Consider the following 23,986-nt stretch of genomic DNA (forward strand, 5'->3'; position numbering starts at 1 on the left):
ACACTGTTTATTAATAGTTTAAAAAATGAAAAGTTAGGTATAATGACCAAACGACCAACCAAAAATGAGTTAGCAACCTTGGAAAGTTTGGCCAAAAAAGAGGGAGGGAAGTAGGAATAAATCTAGATAGTTAAGTGTATTTCAATTACCACTTGTTCAATTACATATATATTCCATTATTGTACGTATAAAAGCATTAAGTTTGAACATATAATGCATCCTTATATATAAAATGGTTTACATTTATTTTCTCTGAGGTTTGACCAAATTGTAGATCAGACCTCAAGATTTGACCATATTATAGTCACCCCTTGTTAATTACAATGTCTAACCAAATTATGGCAACAATACCCCCTACTTATAGCAACAAACAGATAAGAGCTTTTCCCCTTGAAACAAACAAGCGAATTAATTATGAAATAGTGTATTATTCCTAAAAGTAAACTATTGCGAGGTAACGACAAATGAATCAAACGAAAATTAACACAAAGACAAAAAGAACCAAAGGCATCATTAAAAACAAATATTGAGAGATTAGATAAATTTAAATAAGAACAGAGTAGGCATGTATAAAAAATCGACAAACAAATACCAAAGAACTGAAAATATCAAAAAAATAATTTTCTCAAGGGAAAAAAACCGCTTAATTTCTTGAGGAAAAGAGTTGCTGTAAAGGGTAAACAACATTCAATCCCATAAATGCACACAGAAGAAATACAAAAAGGCCTAGAATTTTAGAAAAAAAAAAACCCACCATAGCCACCATCATCGCCTCTTTCCACCACTCTTTCTCACCTTAACAATCATCTCATTCATCTCTTTTTGCTCTAAGCCTCCAACCAATTATTTCTGTGCCTCTATTGCTTCCCAATTTATTTCTAACAATCTTGCCTTGAGAGTGTTCCTTTTTTTTTCTTTTTTTTTTTAACAATAAACAAATAAAAAATGGATAAGGAAACATTGTCATGGCCAATTTTATTTCCTCTTTCTTTTGTTTCTGGACTTCCTATGATTGTGTACTATGAATATTATCACCATTATGCATCTCTTACCTTTTCTACTTAGCCCTTTTGTGTAAATCTGTTTTTACCGATTTTATACCCAAAAGTTGATAGGTTGATAGATTCTCACATCATTTACAAATGGAGCAAGATCATGGTAGCAAAGTAAAGCTTGCTAACAACTTTGTAACTTAATAACAATAATATTCAAGATGTTCAATTAATATATTGCAAATTAAAACAACCATCCATTCCAATCTCCATGCATGACTTATCTTAATGTAATCTACACACACCTGCAATGTAATCATCATAGGTTCATTCTTCTCTTCAAAAAAATGATACTTTTAGATGCTCTTCTTCTTTGGTTTCTAATTCCTTCTCATACATAGTCACAACTAGAGGTGTCAAAATGGATGATTTGGGCGGGTTTGGGTTGGGTAAAATGGGTAATTGGTATAAGTGAGTCAACCCATATATACCCATTTAATTAGATGGGTATAAATAGGTAAATCAAAAAATGAATTGGGTAACCCAATTACCCATTTATAACCCATTTATTTTAACTTTTGTAAACTCATTTAAATTCATTTTTGCAAACTAAGTTATCGATTTATACTACTTTTTGCACCCATAATTAGTTTTAAATATTTACTTATAATGTTCAATAAGCCTAATTATCGATTTTTTCCTATCCGTACCCTATGTCACAAAATTACATACTATTTAATAATTGAATAATAAAAATATAAAAAATTTAAATTAAGTACTATAAAAATTAACATAAAAATTAATCCAAAAATTTTGAACCCCTAATATTTTTTCATGTGTAAATTTAAAATTTCATTTTGGTAATGTAGGAAAAGAGGCTAAAACTTTATCATAAATTCGTAATGCTAAAAAATGAGTAAGTTAACAAATTAAGAGAAAATAAAATGATAAAATAAAACCAACAAATAACAATAATAATAAAACAAAAGTAGTTAACATCATAACAAAATGAAAAATCTAAACAAAAAAAATGGGCCGGGGAAGAGAGGAGATTTGGGGGAAAATAATTCTAAATGAGTTAATTAGGTTTGATGGGTTACCCAATAATATCCATTTAAATAAATGGATATTATTGGGTAACCCATTTATACCCATATGCAAAAACTTAAGATACCCATATCCATCTATTCATGGACGAATATGGGTAAATTTAATTAAATGGGTTAATTTGCCACCTATAGTCACAACAATGGATTCGTAGTTGATATTTATTTCTGTTGCAACCTCTTCTTATTTTTCTTTTATTTTTGTTCGCCTCTATTTTCTCTCTCATTGCTCTAGTTTTGATTTTGAAATGGGAACGGTGTGGTTTGGTGAATCGAGGTGATGTCTCTTTAGGTTTCTACAACTACTGTATTGACGTTTGAGCGGGGCTTTTAAGTTTAATAAATAATTTTGTTCATACCTAATGGAAAACTTCAACACTGTTCAGAAATTAGATTATAATTTTTCTTTTACTTTTTTGGCCATAAAATGATGTCGTGTCAGCTACTCCCAACTCTCTTGCATCTGGTCCGTCAACATGGCGCAGACGAATCGAGGCCACTGACTGGACAGCAACACAACAAGCCCCAACTGCCCTAGCCTCCAATCCAAACTAAGTGACAAAATAGTCCATGACTAACTTCAAATCCATATTATAACCAGTTCATGGTCACTGTTCTTCATTGTTTATTCATTCATAGACACTTTTATACTGTTAAGATATATCTACCAAATAGTATAGCTACTTCAAAATCAATTACACAATCCTAATATGTAATGATTGAAGTAGGATGTTTCTCGTACATTACTTCAAGTTTTAAACAACTGCTTCTGTTTGATTGGATTGTTGAGTTTTTCTAAAACTAGTTTTTCAAATACTATTAAAATTTTTAAAAAATACTTTAAAAGGTACTCTAAAAAGTAGTCTAAATTTTTTTAATATTTAAAAAATATTTCAAAATATATTCTAAAAACTCTTCTACTCTTAAATATCCCAAAATATTTTCTAAAAATATCCCAAAATATACTATAAAAACTTTGTTACAGTAAAATTTTTCAAAAATACCCTAAAATACAGCTAATCCAAACGGATGTAATATGTCTATAATAATATACATCAAAAAGTGAAATAAGATGGATAATTTCAATGATGAAGTTGAATGATATATCGTATTCATTTTGAATGTTGGTAATATGAAGCGTAATAGTATTTTTGAAAATCTAATATGCAAGTCAAGACCTAACATCTACTAGAAAGAAATTAATCTTGTGGATTCCTAATGAAAGTTTTTGGTAGGTTTTTTTATTTTATTGTTAGATCTAAGTTTTTAAAATTTGGTTGTCAAATATGGGATTTTTTAGGCCTATCTTGAAAAATCTCAACATTAATATCAATACTTTAAATAGTAAATTAGTAGCGATTGAAGCATATACTGATGTTAGGTTTACAAGCGTTATATCTATTACATTGATTTTTGAGTACTTTTGGACATTTGCTGTGTAATTTTTATCAATTCTCTAGATATGTAGTATCTATTTATTATTCTTCATATCTATGTCATATTTGTGTATGTCTGACATAATTTCTGCCATTAGTGCGGATATAATGAAAGTATAATATTTTATCAAAAAAATTGGATTTTCAATTAATTTTTCATTACAAACAGACTATTGCACAATTATCTCGACCATCTTTTTTTTTTTTGGGTACAATGTGAAGATGATTATTCCAACAAGCCCTTTTGGTAAAGTTTTAATTTCCAATGCTAAAAAATAAAACTGAGCAACAAATCTTGCCGTTGGCAATGAAACTTTTATTCATTCGAATTTGTGATACGTTCAAGTTGCCTTTTTCTATTTTATGCCCTGAGGGCAAAGGATAGGCAAGTGTTGGGTCCACCATGATATAATCCTAGTATCCCTTAATTTTAAATACATTTTTAAGTCAAAATTTTGAACTTTTGTATACAAAATATTACTTGTGCCACGGTGTATCATGTGCCTTAATAACCAAGTTTTTTTCTTAATGAAAAATTCCTTATGTATCAATTAATTGAACGATCTGTATGAAGAGTGGATAACACAAAGGGAAATAATGATCCTTGGAGCCTCACCTTCAATGACAATACACTGAAGTTTTATCTTTAGCAAGAAATGAATAGCCATACTTGGCTGCGTAAGCTTCAATGGCATCAAGAGTTAAATTTTCCAAAATATGTTTAGCAAGACCAGCAACAAATGCACCATTATAATCCTATATAACTACCCTTGTGCTTGATGAACCGATTTGATGGGAGTTTGCACCATGTGGAAAGTTAGCATTGAAAAAGTCGTGCTTGGATTTCGACCATGAAGATACCATTGAAAAGCTAGTTGCAATTTGTCTTATAGGTCTAGACATGGCATTTCTAAAAGTCTTACAAATAGTTAATAGCACCTTCAAAGTGCGACCTATTTCTATTGCGCCAAAAACTCCAGCAAGAACCTTTTCAAGTTATCTCTTCAAATCCTTAGAACTCAAGATACGAATCTGAAAAAAGTGAAAAAAAATGAAACAAGAAAAGTGTTGAAATAAAACACTAAGAAAATTAAAAAACTCAATTGGATTGTACAGATAATATTTGGGAATTCTCATAGAACGCGTAACATATTTGTGCCAAATATCAATTAGGAATTTGGATAGAAATAGGATAAATGTTATGTTTAGTTGCCAAATATTCTAAATTTATTATGATTATATTATATAATATATTACATTTATTTATATTAATAAGTTGAAGCGGGGGACGGGGCGGGGGTATCGCCCCCCCCCCCCGCCCCATTTAAAAAGGGGGAGAAAAATTCCTCCCGTCCCCGTCCCCGTCCCCGTCCCGGCCCCATCCCCCACCCCATTATTCCTCTCGTGGGGCAAGCACCACTCGTTGTCATCCCTAGGTGCGTAACGCACTCGTGCAATCTGATGGTGGTTTAGTTTCTGTTGATTTTTCTAAACTCCGTTGATATAGGTTAGAGTAGTAATAGGAGTAGAAGTAGGCTAGGTTAGATGTTGCCGTTTGATAAAAAAAAAAATAAAATACATGCCTTATTAGTTTGTAAGTTTGATGTAGACAATTTCCAACTAATTAGGGCTTCATTCTGCCCAAAAAAAAAAAAATAGTAATTAGAGTTTCAATCTTTACCACAAAGTTTTGAAACTTACATCCTTCAATGATGCGAGGGTAATAGATCAAATTATTAGACTTATTGTAATTAACTTAGTATGTCATCTGCAATAAGTAGTGTCATGCTTAGACTTTGCAAAATAAATAAAATAAATACATAAAATCAGCTAAATTAAACAAAATAAAGTACAGGAAAGTTAAAAACAAATAAATCAAATGGCATACTAATCATGTAGAACTAAGAGGATTAGACTATTGAATGTCATCATTATTATTTTAAAATTTGTTTCTTGTTGAATTAACAAAAAAAATTGTCGTGGAAATATCATTTGCCTAAAATAAACATTACATGATGCAATCAATCTCTTTTTTACCAAGAATTTTAAAAAAAAATATAATGGTTAATTGCATTTTACCACTTGAAACTTTCTTAGATTGTAGATCACACCCCTTAACTTTGAATTGTAGCAACATACTACCTCATAGCATCAATTCATTCTACAATTAAAATCAGCCGAAATTCAATTAATTTCTCCAAAGTATTAAAAGTTGAGAAGACATAAATAACCTTGAATGGTATGTGTCATCCAAGATGGCTATACTTATCAGATAATCCTAACATAGTTCCTAATATAGTTCACATGTTCATGATAAGGACAACACTCACCTGCATCCTAGAAAGATCACTAGTTTTTCCCTCTTGAACCCTTTTCCTCTATAGCCCTACATCCTCATATTCCCATGGTCTATCCAAATCCCTTCAACCTCTTTGAAATTTGCCTCTCCTAGTCCCCAATCCCCTTTTTCCCTCCACCTTCATTGCTCGTGATGACTTTTCCCCAGTTCCAAATCCATAAGCCATTATTTTTGTGAATTTTTACTCAAGAATGACAGAACCTTGCAACACGTAAAGCATGATACAAGAATTTTTTTTTTTATAATTGTAGTAATTTTTTTGTAAGCCATCAAACTTTTCTCAGAATTTGGAGATTCACTAATTGAGGATTATTTTGGTAGAGATTGGCGCAAAGAAAAGAGTAAGGGAGTTTGCCATAGCATTGGATCATAATCCAATACGATTTTTTTTTCCTGAGATAATATAGAGAAAAAGTATATCTTTTGAAATCTAAAAAATAATATAGAGAAAAAGTATATCTTTTGAAATCTTAAAAAAGAAAGGATAAAATAGTCATATTACTCCGTTGGAAAAGGATAAAGATGTCATATTCCTTCATTGATAGAGCGAATCAAGTTGATTTGTGCAAGTTGCAAAAAATTGATAGTGTAAGGCAGTATATTGCTAAATTTAGAAATTTAGGGGGTAATATACAATCTTGATAAAGCTTACGGGTGCAAGTTTCAATTAACACTAAACATAATAAGACTTATTTATTTATTTATGTATTTTGTGAGTCCCAGCTCCGAAGTCATCTTCCCTGTAGTGGCCGTCTCTTTGCCGCTTTACTGATTGCGTGCCACGGTGCCAGCCACAGTGACACGAGTCCATGTTGCGAACACCTGTTCAATTTCAAGCTCGTCTCCTCTCTCTCTCCATGGCCCACGTATTTCTCCTCCCCTCTCTCCATCTAGTTATTTCAATGTCTATAAATTGTTTTATAGATATCAAACTCGTCAAAATTGCAAGTTTTTGCTGTTTTGTTAATACAGTTGTAGTACTATTTGCTTGAAATTTACTTCAGGCATCGCGTAGAGGTCTGCCCAAAAGCTTCACCAGACCCCATGGACGGTAATTTCAGGCAGAACCCATCATTCAATCACGTTTTCTTGTTCCTCTTAAATTAGTCAAAAATCTTGTGCTCAGAATGTAGGGTTAGGTTGTTTTTAATGCGTTCCCAATTTTGAATTTTGAATTCAATTTTGTGGCTATTTATTTATTTTTCTTTGGTTTTTTTTAATCATGGGTACATATTACTCTTTAAAGAGATGTGGGCAATTGTAGCATTTAATGTGTTTGTACTTGTGTGATTGGTTTAAACAATGTATTTATTTATGTTTTTTCAGCGGACTGAAGTTATGTTGGTTTTAGGTAGCTATTTACTCTTTGTTTTTTTTTTTTTTGGATTAGAAAAGTAGATGAATTTATTAAAATGGACATAAATCTGCCTTGGAGTGCAGGCAGAATAAAGTTTGGAGTTCCATTGAACCATGTACATGAATCGTCAAGTGATAAAGCATTTTTAGCAAGAAGATGGGCAATCTGATTAAGACATCTAGGAACCCAGCAAACATTCCAATCTTTAAAACTCTGATTAAGAGCTAAAATATTATCAATTAAGACTCCACATGGAAAATCATTTGATTCGAAGCTTTGCAACATGTTGGTGATCTTGAGTGCATCACCTTCCAGTACAACTTGCTGCAAATTTAGTTGGAGCTATTTACTCTTTTTTTTTTCTATGATTTCAAATTATAATTGAGTGTTATCCTGTGAATTTTGCAATTTCTGATCAATTCTTTATTTTGAGCAAGTAATAGTTGAAAGAAAAGATAAGGTCATAAAACCAGAAATCCGATCGGTTCTGTGTATACTGATATTGACTTCTTCTCAGTTGATTTAGATGTCCTAAATTCCGTTTGATTGGCGTTTTCTTATTTTTCTGACTGACAATATAACAATTCTTTTGTACCTTTAACTATTTCCACTTCATATTCCTTTCAAGTAACATACAATAAGTGAAGTGTAACTTTCCAGTTTATGGAATAATTATGTATTCTGGGATACCTGTGCATTCATATACAGCTCAAATATTCAACTAGCTCAGAAACTTCAGGGTCGTGAGGAACTTACATCCTTTAAACACATACATAATGGCTTTAGGGCCTTCTGTTCTGGCACAGGTGCGTCTAAATCTTTAACATTTGATCTGATTGTCCATTTTGATAACCAGGACATGTCATTGTTCTGTAGTGGATTTCAGCCTTGCGTATTCCATTGACCGTGAATATCATACTTCAGCTCTAATTAGATGTGACATTATATGGTTGCACTTTTCTTTCGGAATGCTGTGGCTCTTAATTTAAAGTGAATTATATTGACCTACATCAAGGCCAATATAACAGAAGTTTTGCTACACCATGTGATCAAATTATTTCCTAAGCAGTTCAGGCTTACATTTGACAGTGTAAGCCTTTCCTGGTCATTCACAATAGTAAGAACAATTCGCAGGCATCATCTTGTGCTTGGTTCCATCTTTTCTTAGATCTCTATCATCTTCCTCCTCTTGCCAGTTCTTGTTTAAGTTGTTTTGGACGGTCAGGATTTTTCTACATTATTGGCCCCTCAACGCTGCAAATTCATTGCTTCACTTCTTAGATCCTTACTTCAATGATTTTATTTGATCCAAACACTTTGCTTTTGCTTTAACTGCTACTATATCTTAAAGCTTCTGCATGATTTTCACATGTAAAACTTTTGTAAGTGTTATTGTCATTTTTGGGCTTCATTCTTTTCTTTTTGAGGTCCTTCTCAAAAGAATTGAGACATGAACGGGGAGCATTAATTTCCAGCTTGTTTCCATTTTTTGTCAAGGTGATCCCACACTAAGGCAACCTTTGTTGTGATGATTGTTCTCTTGGTGCCAGATTTAACAACCAAGAAGTGTGTATCATGTAATGCAAAGGATATGAGACCTATGACTGTGGAAGCAGCACATAGTTTGATTCCTCAGGTTTTGCAGGATCTGATTTTGATATTTGTGGTTTTTCCATTTCATTAATTATGCTGGACTGAAAGGCTGATATTTAGGTGCAGGGATGGAACTTGGTGACAGAAGATGGCATGATGAAGCTGCAGCGTACTTGGAAAGTTAAGACTTTCATGAAAGGGATGGAGTTCTTCAAACTTGTGGCTGATGTAGCGGAAGCAGAAGGTATTTCATATTCTGAAACCACAGCTTCTATGATATCTTCTTTCCATATGTGTGAGTTCAAGATGTCAATTCATTTCATTGAATGTTTCAGAAGCAGAAGGTATCCCACCTTCTAAAATGATGACTCTTGTCCTTGAGACTTCAATGACAGAGTGTTATTTTGTTTGTCAAAATTGCCATTTTCTTTTTTAATCTCAGACCAAATGGTTTGGATCTTGAGGGACATCTTTGGGTATATATTCTGAATGAGAAATAATGCTTCTCGTTGTCTTTGCTGGAGAGCCAAGTCTGTTTGTGATCCATGTTTTTCTTCGTCTAATCTTCCATGAGACAACACCAACTTCAACTGAAAAAGTAAATTCTTACTTTAGGATGCCTTTGTTTTCAGGTTCCATTTTCTCCTAGCATATGATTACTGCACTTCTTAAGAAAATTTTCTTTATGTATTAAAATGACTTAAATTTACTAAGGCTGGACTCTCCTGGTGCACTTTCCAGGAGAAACATTTTGCATATTCCTTCTTGGCCAATATATAAAAGTCTAACTTTGCAGCAAGGCTTGTTTAGGTGTGAAAGCGTAAAAAAGCATGTAAAAGTTTCCTGTTGTTTATTGTGTTATGTGGAAGATCCTATGTGGATGACTGCAGGTTTAGTGGAATTTTCAAGGATTTTATTGATGGTTGAGACGCTATTTGGAGCTGATTCCCTTTGTTGTCATTTACATTATATGTTTAATTATAAAATATTTTGCTACATGACTATCTTTGATGAAAGTTGATCAAGTATATCTTGCTTTCTTTGGAAGTATTGATTATTTCCAATAGTTGAAAGCATCTTCCTAGGTATAAATACTTTATCGGGTTGATATAGGAGGTAGATCATTCAAGATAGAGGATATATCTCCAGTTCTTTTCTCATTCTTTGTGTAATAGTGCCAAAGCTCAAGTGTGCTGGTTTGATATTCACCGTGCTACATGCAGGTCATGAGTGAAAATTTTGGTTATTGATTGGGCAAAGAGCTTATTCTTCCCCCCTTCTGTGTACCTTAGTGAGGCATAGAGGACTATCTGGATAACGGACTGATCTTGTAGGTGCAGAGAGTTTAAGCAATTTCTCTGAACGTGGTACCTAGAGTCACACTTTGCTGGTGTTTGAAAGGGAAGATCTGTATTAGTATCGTTTGTGTTTCCAGCTTGGACATGTTTAGTTTTGGGTTTGCTTATGTTGTGAATCGAATTTTTGCAGAAGATTGATATCTTACCTCTTACATTTTTCTTTGTGACAGTGACAAGTCTCTAAAGTTGAGTCTGAGAATAGTCATAGAGTTACTCAAATAGTTGAGAGGTTCTAGCTTTGCATCAGGAACATGCCTCTTTACAAAAGCTCGTGCATGTTACCTTTGATAGACAAATCCATTAGCTCATTTGTTCTCAAATATGGCAATGCACATGAATTTGAAGACAGGACAAACTAAGCTAGTCCCTCTATATTCCAGCAAATTTCTTATTTTAATACCCAAAAAGAAAAAAATTATCCGCCAAATGTGGAATCTGATGAGTGGCTTCTGAATCTGACGCTGCACAGGTCTTGTGTGGCAATGGAATAATTTAAAAATATTTTTTTTTCCTATATTGTTGCTGCACAGCATATGTGCTGCAACGAAGGACCAAATTGCAATTATTTTTGACAGCAAATTTTTTTTAAAAAAAATTAGTGTGTGACAAAAAAAATTTATTGAGCCTGTTGTCGCAAAGAGCTTGTGCGGCAACCAAGTGGTTAATTAAAAAAAGATGGATAACTAAATATAGGCAGGTCAATTTTTTTAAAAAAATTAATACTATTACATTTAATATTACAAACATGTAAAAAAATTTATGTCATAAACATTCGAAATACTATAAACAAGTGGGTTTATATATGTAGGTTAGCCAAATATAGCTGTTGGATGCAGCAATGGCTAGCATCCAACGGCTGTATTTTCAATTTCAATGAGTCAGTTGCCACACAATCTCTGTGCAGCAACTGACATGTAAAAAAAAATTAGTCATAAACATTCGAGATATATAAACAAGCCGGTTTATATAGGCAGGTTAACCAAATATAGCAATTGGATGCAGCATTGGCTAGCATCCAATGGCTAGATTTTCAATTTCAACAAGTCAGTTGCTGAACAAACTCTGTGTGGCAACTGATATATAACCCTTTGAATAGCCACATCAACTTTTGAGTTCATGAACCAATGCTCCTTTGATTTACATAATAAGCCTTTAGGTCCTTTAAATTCGACTAGACATGTTTGGGTTGGAGGCATTTATGTTCAGCAATTGGAAATTTTTTAGAAGAGAAAAGGTAAAAGACTCGAACTACTATCTGATTGTCACTTTTTCTTTATTATCTCTCTCCTTTTTCCCAATTCTTATCCTAGGTTTATGGAAATTCATGGTTTTTTCTCATGTTTGTTTTCAATGGACTTAATGACCGAAAGGAACAGCATAGTCATTACTCTATAAATTTTAAAACATGAGAGGGCTATTTGCAGCTCTTGATACTAAAGAATTTTACAATCTTTGAGACGGCACCGGGCAATTGAATAACCTATCACCTAACTGTAAAATTACTAGTGTGCCCTTCCTAACTAAAAAACTCCAGAAGAATCCCGACAATATTCCTTTGCTTTCCGGACTCTAAGTTTTAATAATTTTAGCTAGCTGAATAGGCTTTTTTTCTCGACGGGTCCAAGGCTTTAAATTTGGATAGTGTTATAGATGCATCTTTGCCCAATCTTTTGCAAACTTATTTTGACTGCTGCTTTGCTTCTCTACAATAAGGTCATCTTAACCTTAAGATTAATATGTAGCACTTACTTTTGTTGAGTACTTTGGAGGTTTTCAAACATGAGATTCGTTTCAAAACCAGATGGCTTCCAATAACAGTGAGGACCTCAAAAAGACTACAACTCATTAGAAATCTACCAATGCCTATGCATTTAATTTTATGGGATAGATTTTTAGGCCCAAGCCTTTCCACTAATCTTTCAACTGTTGGTATTTATATGGAATCTTCAAGGCAATGAAGAGGTCAATTTTTTATGAGCTTTAAAGTGGCTGTTTAGGCAAGCTGCAGGCTTCATCTTTCTTAGGAGCTTATTTGGTGGACATAATTTGTGTGGAAAACAAGTTGTTTTACTGCTATGAGTTCTGGAGATGTTTTGATCCATGACATGTAGCCATTGATTAATTCATAATATTTTTCTGTTTGTCACTAGTTATTATTCAATTCCAGCCTCTGAGCTCCTGCAATTCTTACTGAAACTATTTACTATTGAAAGATGGTACTGATTTAATTTCTGCAGTAGGTTTCTGTTATTTGCTATTACTGTTTCTTGACCTGGCTTATCCTTTCAGTTAGAGAATAAATAAGCCAATAGCTTGGAATAACGAAATACTATGGCATTTTGTTGATTAAGTATATAGATGCTAACATTGCGACCAGAGAACATACAATTGATTATTGAGGGCCTGGCTGACCTGGCTAACAATCTTAGTTGAATTTTTAGCATTCCTAGAGGTCACGTACCTATTAAGCCATTATTTATTGCATACAACAGCATATTGCTACTCTAAAGAGCAGTAGCCCACAGCATGGTCTGTCTGCTGCAGGTCATCATCCAGATCTACATCTTGTGGCATGGAATAACGTGAAGATTGAGATATGGACACATGCTGTGGGTAAGGTTTTCTTGTTACTAAATTATGTTTTACCATCTGTACTTTCAAGCTTGATCAAGCTACTCAGTTTATGGATAATATGCACCAAACCCCTTGATAATGATCTTGAGTAGATATTCAAGAATCTTGTGTGGGTGAACTCACTTCGTAGCCAGCTCATCTCTATGTGAACCATCAAACAAATTCATGACATTCAATTATGTACCTTACATGACTTTTATCCGTGATTCATTTTAGACGCTTGCTTTTCATGAGTACAAGAAACCTTGTGATTTATGGCACTCGTGATATTCGGGTCTTATGGACGAACTGCACTACATTTTCTACCATTTCTTTAACTGCCATTGTCTCCTCCTGAAATTTCCTCCATAATATAGCATCTTAAATCATTCTAATGTCGGTTTTGTTTATTTGCAGCTTCTGACTGTAGACTTTTCCCTGTGCAGGTGGATTAACTGAAAATGATTTCATACTTGCTGCTAAGATCAATAGGCTTGATCTGCATCAACTCCTCAGCAGAAAGGTTGGGGAGTAACTTGGTGAGAAAGTTTAATAAGAGGAATAGAAAACCTCATGTCATGGCGCTAGGTCGCCTTTCCAACAGAAGATCTTTGTCCGCCAGAAACATCTAGTGGATGGAGTTTTCGGGTTCTAAGTGAGCTTGAAGTATTTTGGCTTCTTGACATTATTGCTTTTGCTGGACTTTTGTGATGACGAAATAATTTTGTTCCATCTCTGTGCTTCTTCAGCCTTTTATTTAAAAAAAAAAGAAAAAAAAGGTACTATTAAATCCTGTGTTACTTATTTGTTTAGCCAGTCAATGAAAGTGCCAAGATTGACCATTGCTATTAAATGAACTCAGAAGAACACCAAGTCAAAATTACTTTGGGGATTGCTTAATCTATATAGTACGGATGCATTCCAGGTGTTTGTGTCCAGTATATATGGATGATAGGGAATTGTAGATGCATCTGTTCGGGGGCCATTGTACGGAGTTTATCTCATCGTTGAAGTTGTTACAATCTCTGCAAAGCCAAAACGTACCAACATGGCGGCCCAGTTCTCGTACAGTCCCCTCACGGATAAGGTCTGGGGGTTATAAACGGTGATCATTATCTCTTGGAAACAGAATCATGCTTTTCGGTGTCTACTTTCAGTCCATTATATCATGGATTAAGCAAACATTTTTGAAGAACTTATTTCAGTCTAGAAAACTAGTTAATACACATATATTGGGAGAAATTACTGTGTATTCCAAAGTCTGTCCCAGTGATTAGTCAGCTGGCAATGGTATCCTGGAGAACCACGAAGCAACAGTTCCAAGTTAGGTGGGATTTAGTTACCCAGAAAGTTCAGGAGTGAACAAGAAGACCTGCAATCAATAGTTCTCATTATGCCAGTTAGCAGCAGTTCATGCATCGATTGAATAATGATTATGCATTACCTGCCCCAAGCTACTGGAAACTCTCTTACTAAACAAAATGAAAGCTTCTCTTTTCAAGTACATCTTCATTTTTATGATAAGTTTAAGGTCCTTTTAACTACCTGATTCTCCGCCGTCTCTTACAAAACAAAATGAAAGCTTCTCTTTTCAAATACATCCTCATTTTTATAATAAGTTTAAAGTCCTTTTAACTACCTGATTCTCTGCTGGGGGAGGGTGATTGATTAGTAAGGTGGGAGGGATTGTAAGTGGGAAATTCGGGATTTAAAACCTCCCGCTAGCACAAAAAAAAAAAAGAAAAAAGAAAAAAATCCTGCTTGATTCTCCTTGCAATCATGTATCAAACTCATAAACTCAAGTACACTCTTAGAAGTCTGTCTTTTATAAACTGTTCCATGCAGCTATTGCTCTTTGGAAAGAATTCAAAATAGACAAAATTGCGTAGAAGTTGAACAAAGCTACAAATAGTGGTTTCTCTAGATATTTCCTTGGTAGCGTGAGATAAAGCCATCACCTTTGGATTTTTACATGGCACTCACCTTGAATTTTGTGTTTCGTTGGAAAAGCCGATACTGATAGCACAAGAATTATGCAAGGGTACAGCATAATTGAGTAACATTGAACTCATTAGACACTCATATATACAATACACTTTGTTTCAGAGACTGGCCTGTTAGAGGAGACATGATGTTTAATCTAGTTTAGCTTAATCTAAAAGTTCCTGCACAGTACAACCGCCAAATGGACAGCAAATTTGCCAGACAAAGTTATAGAGTTATTTCCATAAACATTGTGAATATATAACTTATGTAGGTCTCCAATTCCATTTCCAAAGACTTAAAAGTAGCAGTTGGATACACCAATCACGTAAACGCGAAACCCTAAGTTATCACAGGCAAAAGAAGCAACTGTTGAAGATTCAGTTCAATGTTACAGAGGCAAAATTTTACGAAGATCAATAGGATTACTAAACATGTCCAATGTATTTCAAACAGCGATGTATGGATTTTTTCCTCCTTTGAAGAATTGAGTCTTTTGGAGATTAAAGACAAATATATTCTATAAGCTGATATAACAGAAGTTGTCAATGGATCGGAAGAAATGAGTTGTATACTGTAATTAAGAGTTCCATCATGGTTCAAAGTCGCAGTTACAGCCCCGATCATTCCATATCATGGTTCACCATATCAGCCGATACCAATTCGTATCGGCCGAGTTGTAACTGAAACGGAGGATACTGATCCCCGAATTATGGATATTATCATATCCGCAATGACTCACTCTGACTCGACCGATATTGACCAATTCGAATCTGTGATACATGATATCGGCCGATATATCCGAGTCAATTCAGAGTCGATTTGGATATCTTTTCAAATTGTGTCTTTTTTGGTATTTTCTAATTTTAGTAATTTTTCAAAATTTTTGAAAACTTTTATATGTTATAATGTGCGTATCATCCGATATGTCGCGATAGATGTGAAACAACCGAAACCGCGACACGAGCGCGACCCACAATGGTGAACCATGTTCCATATCGATTTTGGCATATCGGTTGCAATCTCGGCAAAACGCAAATTTTGAATCGTTTAATATTCAAAAAATTGTGAATAATATAAAAAAATGCTAAACCAAAATATTATCGACCAGGTGTAAGATTACCAACTCTTAGGCAAAGACAAGCACTCAATAATACCGATACAGAAGATCTATATGTAGAACTAAGTCAGTAAATAGATATTGGAATCAAGCCCATTTATCAGATACCATTGCAAATTTGGAGCTCAGTAAGCTGTGATGGGTTACTGCTCATACTCTTTGCCTGCTCGATCATTGACGAATGCTGCAACTTCAGTTCAAACATGTCAATATTCACCTCATATGAATCTTCTTCACGGCGGATCGTCTACATTATATGTTACGAAATATTATCATAGTATATAATGTGAATCAATTATAGCACTCCAAAAAATACTTAGTACGGCTGTTAATATCCCCTGTGGTTAAAGTCAACTATTCCTAGTCTAAAAACTCTCTTCAAATTTTGCTTGATGAAGAGATCGATAACTTTTTAATCTGAAAAGAGCATTAGTAAAAACACTTAATGCAAACATGTTGCCTTGAATCGAAATTTATTTATCAAACCCTCAAAAAAGACTAAAGCAAATTTATCATTATTACCATGGAATGATCATTGGTCGAGTCCTTGTCTCCATTGACTTCGAGGATCCTGCATATATCTCGATGTCCATGCAGTGTTGCATCTGCTAAGGGCTTGAAAATCAAAAGTAAGAGAAAATTACGATCCTTCATCCTTCACAATGCCTCTCTCACAGTAATCAGAGGTAACCATCTTAAGAAGCATTGAGTAAGGCTGAAAAGCAGAACATACATGTCTTTCATTTCTGCAATCAAAATACATGGCATACATCTCTTGGCTATATTATCACTGCCCACGCCAACAATAATATTACACCACAGACATAAATTTGCTCAAATTATGAATCTAGTCTAATTTTCAGTCCTAGTACGGTTAAAAAAATTGGGTTGTCTTCAGTTCCCTTCGAATGATACAAAGGAATGAAAGTAAACATAATCACAGTTGTTTTTTGGTTGGATTCAAATTGACTCGGGGTGACTAGTTATTTCTATCCATAATGGTGACTTCTCAGTTGATTTCTCAGTAACTCGGCCGAGTTTTCGGTGATTTAGGTATCTCGGAATTATATTGTCCTGCTATCGGAACGGGGAGCCCGTTTCGGTGATGACTCAGCCGAGTCTTTGAACCATGAGTTTGATTCGCAGAAGAATGTTAAGGTTCATGAGAAACTTGGAAGACGAATCCATCCTACTAGGTCTTCAGTCATTGTGTACAATTTCATCTATGAACAACAAGCAAAATCCAGCAATATTGCACCAAAGATCATCCAAATGAAGACTTCACAGATTGATGAAGTAAATTAAGGCGGAAAACACGTATCCATTAACCGCCTAGAAAGGTTGAGACTATTAGACTTTATTCGGGTAAATTCCATTTTATCCCCTCAAACTATGTCCAAAATCTCACTTCAATCCCTAAACTTCAAAATGGGACATTTAAATTGTTAAACTATATAATCCATCTCATTTTACTCCAAATTTTGACAGAATGCACAAAACCTAACAGAATAGTTGCCAATTCATTTAGGTTATAATTATAATTTAATTTAATCAAATCTAATAGGGACATAAATGTAATTTCATGAGACCCAATATAAAAAAAACAAAGAGACAGAGAGATAAAGATAATTTTACCTCTTTAATTAATAATAATTAAAGTTTTTCCCTTTTTTAAACAAAAAAGCCATTTTTTTAAACTTTTCTTTTCTTTTATTTTTTCCTCCTTTTTTTCTATTTTCCTTTTATTTCCTTTTCTATTTTTTTTCTTTCTTTCTTCACTGCCTTCTTCCTCCAATACCGCACATCCACCACTACTACACCATCATCTCCCTTTTCTCCTGCCATCATCGTCCGCCATGCTTTACTACATTCTCCTCCCCAGTGATGAATCCAAAAATAAGACATTTATCACAGAAGAAATCACAAAATGTTTGCCATACCAATACATCACCATTTGTACTTATCACAACCTGTAACTTGTTTTTTGTCTCCTCTTTGAATAGCCGCCCCACCAAATTTCTTATCCCCTCTTCTTCATTCACCCCACCAAAAATCTCTCGTTCCATACTTTCTCTATCAGCCTAGCCTTCCATTGCTCTATTGCTCTCTTCTCTTCCCACCACATGACCCACCACCATGTTCTGCCCCTATCCCTTTCTCTCTTTTAAAACCCATTATTTTTCCACATTTATTTTGTGCTAATAAAAGTATTTAGTTGTTATTATTTTTTTCAATTTTTATATCATCTCCTAAATTCATTGCCATTTGATCTGGGCACGACTAATTTTTGTGGGATTCGTGAATATGTTTATCTTTTACATAGGTTTGGATCTGTGAATAAGAAAATAGATTAAAAGTAAAAAGATGAATGGGTGTTCATATCCAAACCAACAACAGAAGGTAGTCTTGATGAGATTCAGATTGGGTTTGGGAATGTGTAATTACGTTGGAGTTGGAGGAGATTCTTTTTTCAACTCTTCCTCTTTGTTGTCTATGGCTGTAGGTTGTCCAAACGGAGTTGCATGTCCTGAGCCGCGTAGCTTGTTAATAATGACCCCAAAAATGTCAGACCCTCCAGAATTGTTCATACCAAGCATGTTCTTTGAACTTCTTCTTTCTTTTTTTTTTTGTTGTAAAATTTTTTGTTGATATTGATTTGGTTTTTGATATTAAATTTTTTTTTGTGATTATGTTACAAGAATTAACAAATGGAAGGCTACGAGTCAAGAGTAGGGTTAGAGCTTCTGGTGGCAAAAGGTGGTAGTGGGTGGCATGGGCGGTGTGTGGCTGGGATGAAGGGAGAGATGGGGAGGAAGAGAAAGAAGGTGAATGAATAATTTTTAAAAGTTTGGGGCCTATCAAAAGCTTTGGATTTCATGAAATTACACTTATGTCCCTATTGGATTTGGTTAACTTTAATTATAATAATAACTAACAGAATTGGCAACTATTCCGTTAAGTTTCGTGCATTTTGTTAAAAAATGGAGTAAAGCGGGACATGTTTTATAGTTTAAGGATTTCAATGTCTCATTTTTTAAGTTTTGGGCTTGAAGTGGGATTCTGCTTATAGTTTGAGGGGACAAAGTGAAATTTACCCGACTTTATTCTGCCAACTTTGTGAGTTCCACGAAGCTGAATAATAGAGACAAAATGCTATGCCTGGCTATTAGTTATGAACAAGTTTTTCGTACATTTCCTATGCTAGTAAACTATAGATTGGTCGAATTTCTTGAATGCTTTTTATTTCATCCAAAAAGTACTTGAATCTTCCAAAGCCACAAGACAATTTTCCTAGTCAAATTACACAGCATTAGTTTAGACTATTGATTAATCTTTCCAACACTGTTTTGTGTGTACATTGATGGGTCTAAATGCATGCTACATCATTTACATTTAAATTTAAACACTAAATTTTGTACGTGTTACATAAATCTAGATCAGTAACTATATACAGTAAAATGCCCATGAAATAATACTCAATAAATTAATAACCTTAATTAAATAATAATTTTTTCTAGTCCTAGGCTAACAAGTTAAATTAATAATTTTGATAAAATAATAAGATGATAATTTTTTTAAAACCTTATATAATTCTTTGTTCCCATTTATATCATAAATTAATAATTCACTAAAATTACATATTATATTTTCCAAGAGTAAGAATCTATTGTTGTTTTTTTTCCTTAAAACTTAAATCTAACCGAATCTCATCCAAAATCAACCATGATTAATCACAAATGCGTAAAGCGTAAAGCATTATGTGAGTGATTAAAGTAGAAAGCATCCCACATGTATGTATTTTTTAAATATCTATCATTCAGTATTTCTATCTTTTTGATATTTTGATAATAGAAAAAATTGTATTAATTACTAATATTAACAAAATTAAATTATACTTACAAATAGTAAATATGGATTGGTTTATATTCTAGAATTGTAAGTACACTCAAAAAAATTATTAATTATTATTAATTAATACCTCTTTGAATTAATAGAATTTGTATGGTCCAAAGGATATTAATTTATAGAAGTTTTACTGTAGGTGTATTTGTATGGTCCCAAGATTATCAATTTATGATTGGCCCTGTTGATGAACTAATATAATTGCAATCTTAAGTTTTATATTAATTGTATTATATATAGAACAATCTAATCCTTGTTTGCATTTAATTAAGGCTGCTTCATGTCTTCAAACAATACGTGTAAAATTGACTCAAATTTGAAGCAGTCAGACTAATCAATTTCACAAAAATTAATCAAAACATGAGGTAGTTATGATCAACAGAAAATTAATCACAAGCTCGAGAGGTACCTTTCTAGAGTTGTTTATTGATTTGCATGAGAAATTCCACCTTTTCAAGTAATTGGAAGAAGCCCGAGGATTAATATTTTACATGATTAGTGTTCGTATTTGAATAGAACATTTGGTATACGTTGAAATTGTACGGTCACAAGAATATTAATTTATAGAGGTTAGACGTTTCAGTGCATGTTGTTAGTGCATAAAAGATTTACTCATAATCATTAACCTGGTGCTCCAACATTGATTTATAGAGGTTAGATGTTTTTAGTTTATTTTGTTAGTGTATAAAAGATCCACTTGTAGTCATTGGCCTAGTGCTCCAACATCGTATAGCAGTAATAGCACTATATCCAAAACGGTTTGGATTAAACGATCATAAACATTGAATAAAGAGTGATGATCTATCATAACGAAATGTAGTTGATTGTGGAAAACAATGTTAGGTGGTAGTTTATATTAACCTTTGGTGAAAACTATTATTTATTAGACCTAAAATCTTTATGATGATTATTAAAAAATAAATTAATAATAAAATTGCAGAAGCGTATCTGGATTTATGTTGACAAACTGGTACTTAAATCCCTAGAGATTTTGGAGTGGCCTTCCAGATCAACAGGTATTTGCTATTCTTTTGAGAGAACCCTTTAATTTCTCTCTGGTATCTTTCCTGACAATGGAATATCAGGAAAGAGATATTTTGTGATACTAGAAAATACGACAATAAGAATATGTGTGACTTGAGAACCATAACCCTATTTATAGATTACTTTTCTATTATCTTTTGAATTTCTATTTCAACCCATTTTAGAAATAGAAATTACCCTTAAATTTCTACACATTATAGGTCCACATTCTATTAGATACATCAAAGTCCAAATCATAATTGTCACTTTAATTGAATTTAACCTTATTTGATAGTCTGCAACTCATAATTCTTCACATATAAATCCAACGTTGTATTAAGGATCCAATCCAACGTTGCATTAAGGATCCAACGATCTCCCATTTGGACTATATGTGTAACTTTATAATTATATTTTGCAATCAACCACATGAGTTCAATTTTATTGTTATTACCAAAATATATCTACAATCAATTCGATTCATCAATTACACAATATAGGATCAAGGTGGCCTTTATTACGATTTCGTAACTCGACCCATCAATAGTCACATATATTGATACAATTAAATGACATGAATAAGAATGTGGATATGTAGTATAAAAATTTCATATAATGTGATCATAACATGCCTATTTCCAATTAGTTCACTTTAAACTTTCATAAAATCAAACCATACTAAAATCAGAGTATAAATAAATTCAAACTTTATTTATGCATAAAATATCCTTAAATCTTAATAACAAAAAATATAATATCATAAGAGCATTTAATACTCTTAATAACAAACTTCCACTAAAATTGAATATCACTTAATAATATAACACCCACACGAGCAGTATGCTCATGAAATATTTTGGGTGACAATCTCTTAGTAAGTGGATTCGCAACCATAGAGTTTGTTCTGAGATCCATTATCGATAATTGTCCACTCTATGCTCTCTCTTTAACAGTCAGGAACTTCATATTTATATATTTAGTTTGTTGAGTTTCTGTTGTTATTGAAATATAAGACTACTGACTTATTATTACAAAATAATTTGAATGGTCTTTCAATACCATGCACTACACGTAATCTTGTGACAAAATTTCACAGTCAAATTTCATAATTGGATGTCTCATAACAAGTTATAAATTCTGCAGCCATAGTGGAAGAAGTTACAAGAGACTGTTTAGCACTCTTCTAGAATATGACACCTCTAGTTAGCAAGTAGATATAGTCTGATATTGATTTCATATTATTTTCGCATCCAGTATAATCAAAATTAGTATACCCAATGACCTCGAGTTTATCTGACTTCCAATACGAGAGCATGTAGTCTTTTATTTTCTGTAAATACCACAAATCCGTTTGGTCGTCTTCTAATGATCTAGTCCAAAATTACTTAAATATCTACCAAACATTCTAATAATGTACACAATATCCAGACACATACAGATCTGAGCATATATTAGACTCCTTACTGCTGATGCATAAAGAATCTTTTACATTTTCTTTTCTTTAAAAGCATTCTTAGGATATTGATCGAGACTAAATTTATCTCCTTTAACTACAGGGGTGTCATCTGATTTACAATTTTGTATGTCATATTTGTTAAGAATCTTTTCGATATAACCCTTTTATGATAATCTAAAAATACCCCGAAAGCGATTCCGATATATTTGTATGCCTAACACAAAAGATGCATCATAAGATCTTTCAACTCAAAATTCTCACTTAGAAATCTCTTGATTTTATGCAATAGATTTATATCATTGTTGGCAACTAAAATGTCATTACATATAATATTAGAAAAATATACTTACCCTCAGAGAACTTATGATAAATACAATCATTAACTAGATTCATCTCAAAATCAAACGAGGTGATTACTTGATGAAATTTAAAATACCATTGTCAAGATGTTTGTTTGAATCCATAGATGAATTTTTTAAGTTACAAATCATATTTTTTGGATCTCCTAATATAAAATTTTCTAGTTGTACCATATAAATCGTCTCATCAATATTACATTGAGAAACGCTGTCTTTATATCCATATAATATAATTCAAGATTGAAATGCACTACTAATGCCAGAATAATTCTAAAACAGTCTTTCGAAATGATCGGAGAGAAAGTTTCTTTAGAGTTGATACCTTCCTTTCTTGTAAAATGCTTAGCGATAAGATGAGTTTTGTATTTTTTCACATTGCCTTTCGTATCTCTTTTGATTTTAAATATTAATTTGCGATTAATAGGTTTCGCTCCTTCTAACAATGGGACAAGATCCCAAATTTCATTGTCTTTTATAGATTTAAACTCTTTATTCATAGCATCGACCCACTTTTGAGAATTTGAACTTTTCATAATTTGACAGAAATTGATTGAATCATCTTCCATCAATCCAGTGTCATTCTCATGTTTTTGGAGAAAAATACTGTAATCACTGCATTTCACCTTTCTATAGTGGATTTTCTTAATGACATTGGTTCTTGAAGAGATAGAGTTTGGTCTTCTATAACAGTTTATTTCTCAACATTGTTGTGTCACAATCAAGGTCAGGAATGAAATTCTGAACAAGATCAATGACACTTGTGGGAATATTAATATATTTCTTTTCAAAGACAATGTCCCTTACTATATCTTCTTCTCCAAACAAGACATCCTCAAAGAATCGAGCATTTTCTATCTCGAAAATCGATTTAGTCGTAAAATCATAAAACTTGTAACTCTTGAATTTTTCAGAATATCCAATAACATAATAACTAACCTTCCTTGAATCCAGTTTCTTTTCATTTGGCTTATAAAGGTCTTACCTTAGTTGGACATCCTCAAATATGTAAATATTTCAAATTGAATTTTTGTGTCCAAAACTCATAAGGAATTTTGATAGTTGTTTTAGTTGGAATTCTGTTAACGATATATGCTGCAGTGTTAAGTGTTTCTTTCCGGAGTGGTTCTGGTAAGATAAAATGACATATTATACTTCTTACTATATCTTTAAGCGTTCTATTTCATCTTTCAACTACATCATTCATAGTAGGTGAACCTAGTATAGTATACTGTGGACGATACCGCATTCCTATAGATATTTAACAAATTGCCCTGGAAGTTATTCACTTGAATCATCATATCTGCTATAGTATTCACCACCACAGTCAG

General features: G+C 33.0%; 1 protein-coding gene across 8 annotated transcripts; it reads left to right on the plus strand.

Moving 5' to 3' along the window:
* The first annotated feature begins 6,695 nt into the window (after positions 1 to 6,695).
* LOC113708902 (pterin-4-alpha-carbinolamine dehydratase 2, mitochondrial) lies at positions 6,696 to 13,604 on the plus strand. Of its 8 annotated transcripts, none has more exons than XM_072064945.1 (6): positions 6,788 to 6,944; positions 7,959 to 8,056; positions 8,801 to 8,886; positions 8,970 to 9,087; positions 12,746 to 12,814; positions 13,261 to 13,604. In XM_072064945.1, the coding sequence occupies exons 3-6, from the start codon at positions 8,842 to 8,844 to the stop codon at positions 13,347 to 13,349; spliced, it is 321 nt and encodes a 106-aa protein (XP_071921046.1). In that variant the 5' UTR covers positions 6,788 to 6,944; positions 7,959 to 8,056; positions 8,801 to 8,841; the 3' UTR covers positions 13,350 to 13,604. The 8 variants fall into 8 exon arrangements, with proteins under 8 accessions (XP_071921049.1, XP_071921048.1, XP_071921047.1 ...); XM_027231613.2 differs by having other exon boundaries at positions 6,792 to 6,944; positions 8,964 to 9,087; XM_072064947.1 differs by lacking the exon at positions 7,959 to 8,056 and having other exon boundaries at positions 6,763 to 6,944; positions 8,748 to 8,886; positions 8,964 to 9,087.
* The last annotated feature ends 10,382 nt before the right edge of the window (positions 13,605 to 23,986 follow it).

The sequence above is a fragment of the Coffea arabica genome, chromosome 9c (genome assembly GCF_036785885.1).
Source record: "Coffea arabica cultivar ET-39 chromosome 9c, Coffea Arabica ET-39 HiFi, whole genome shotgun sequence".
Classification (NCBI taxonomy): Eukaryota; Viridiplantae; Streptophyta; class Magnoliopsida; order Gentianales; family Rubiaceae; genus Coffea; species Coffea arabica.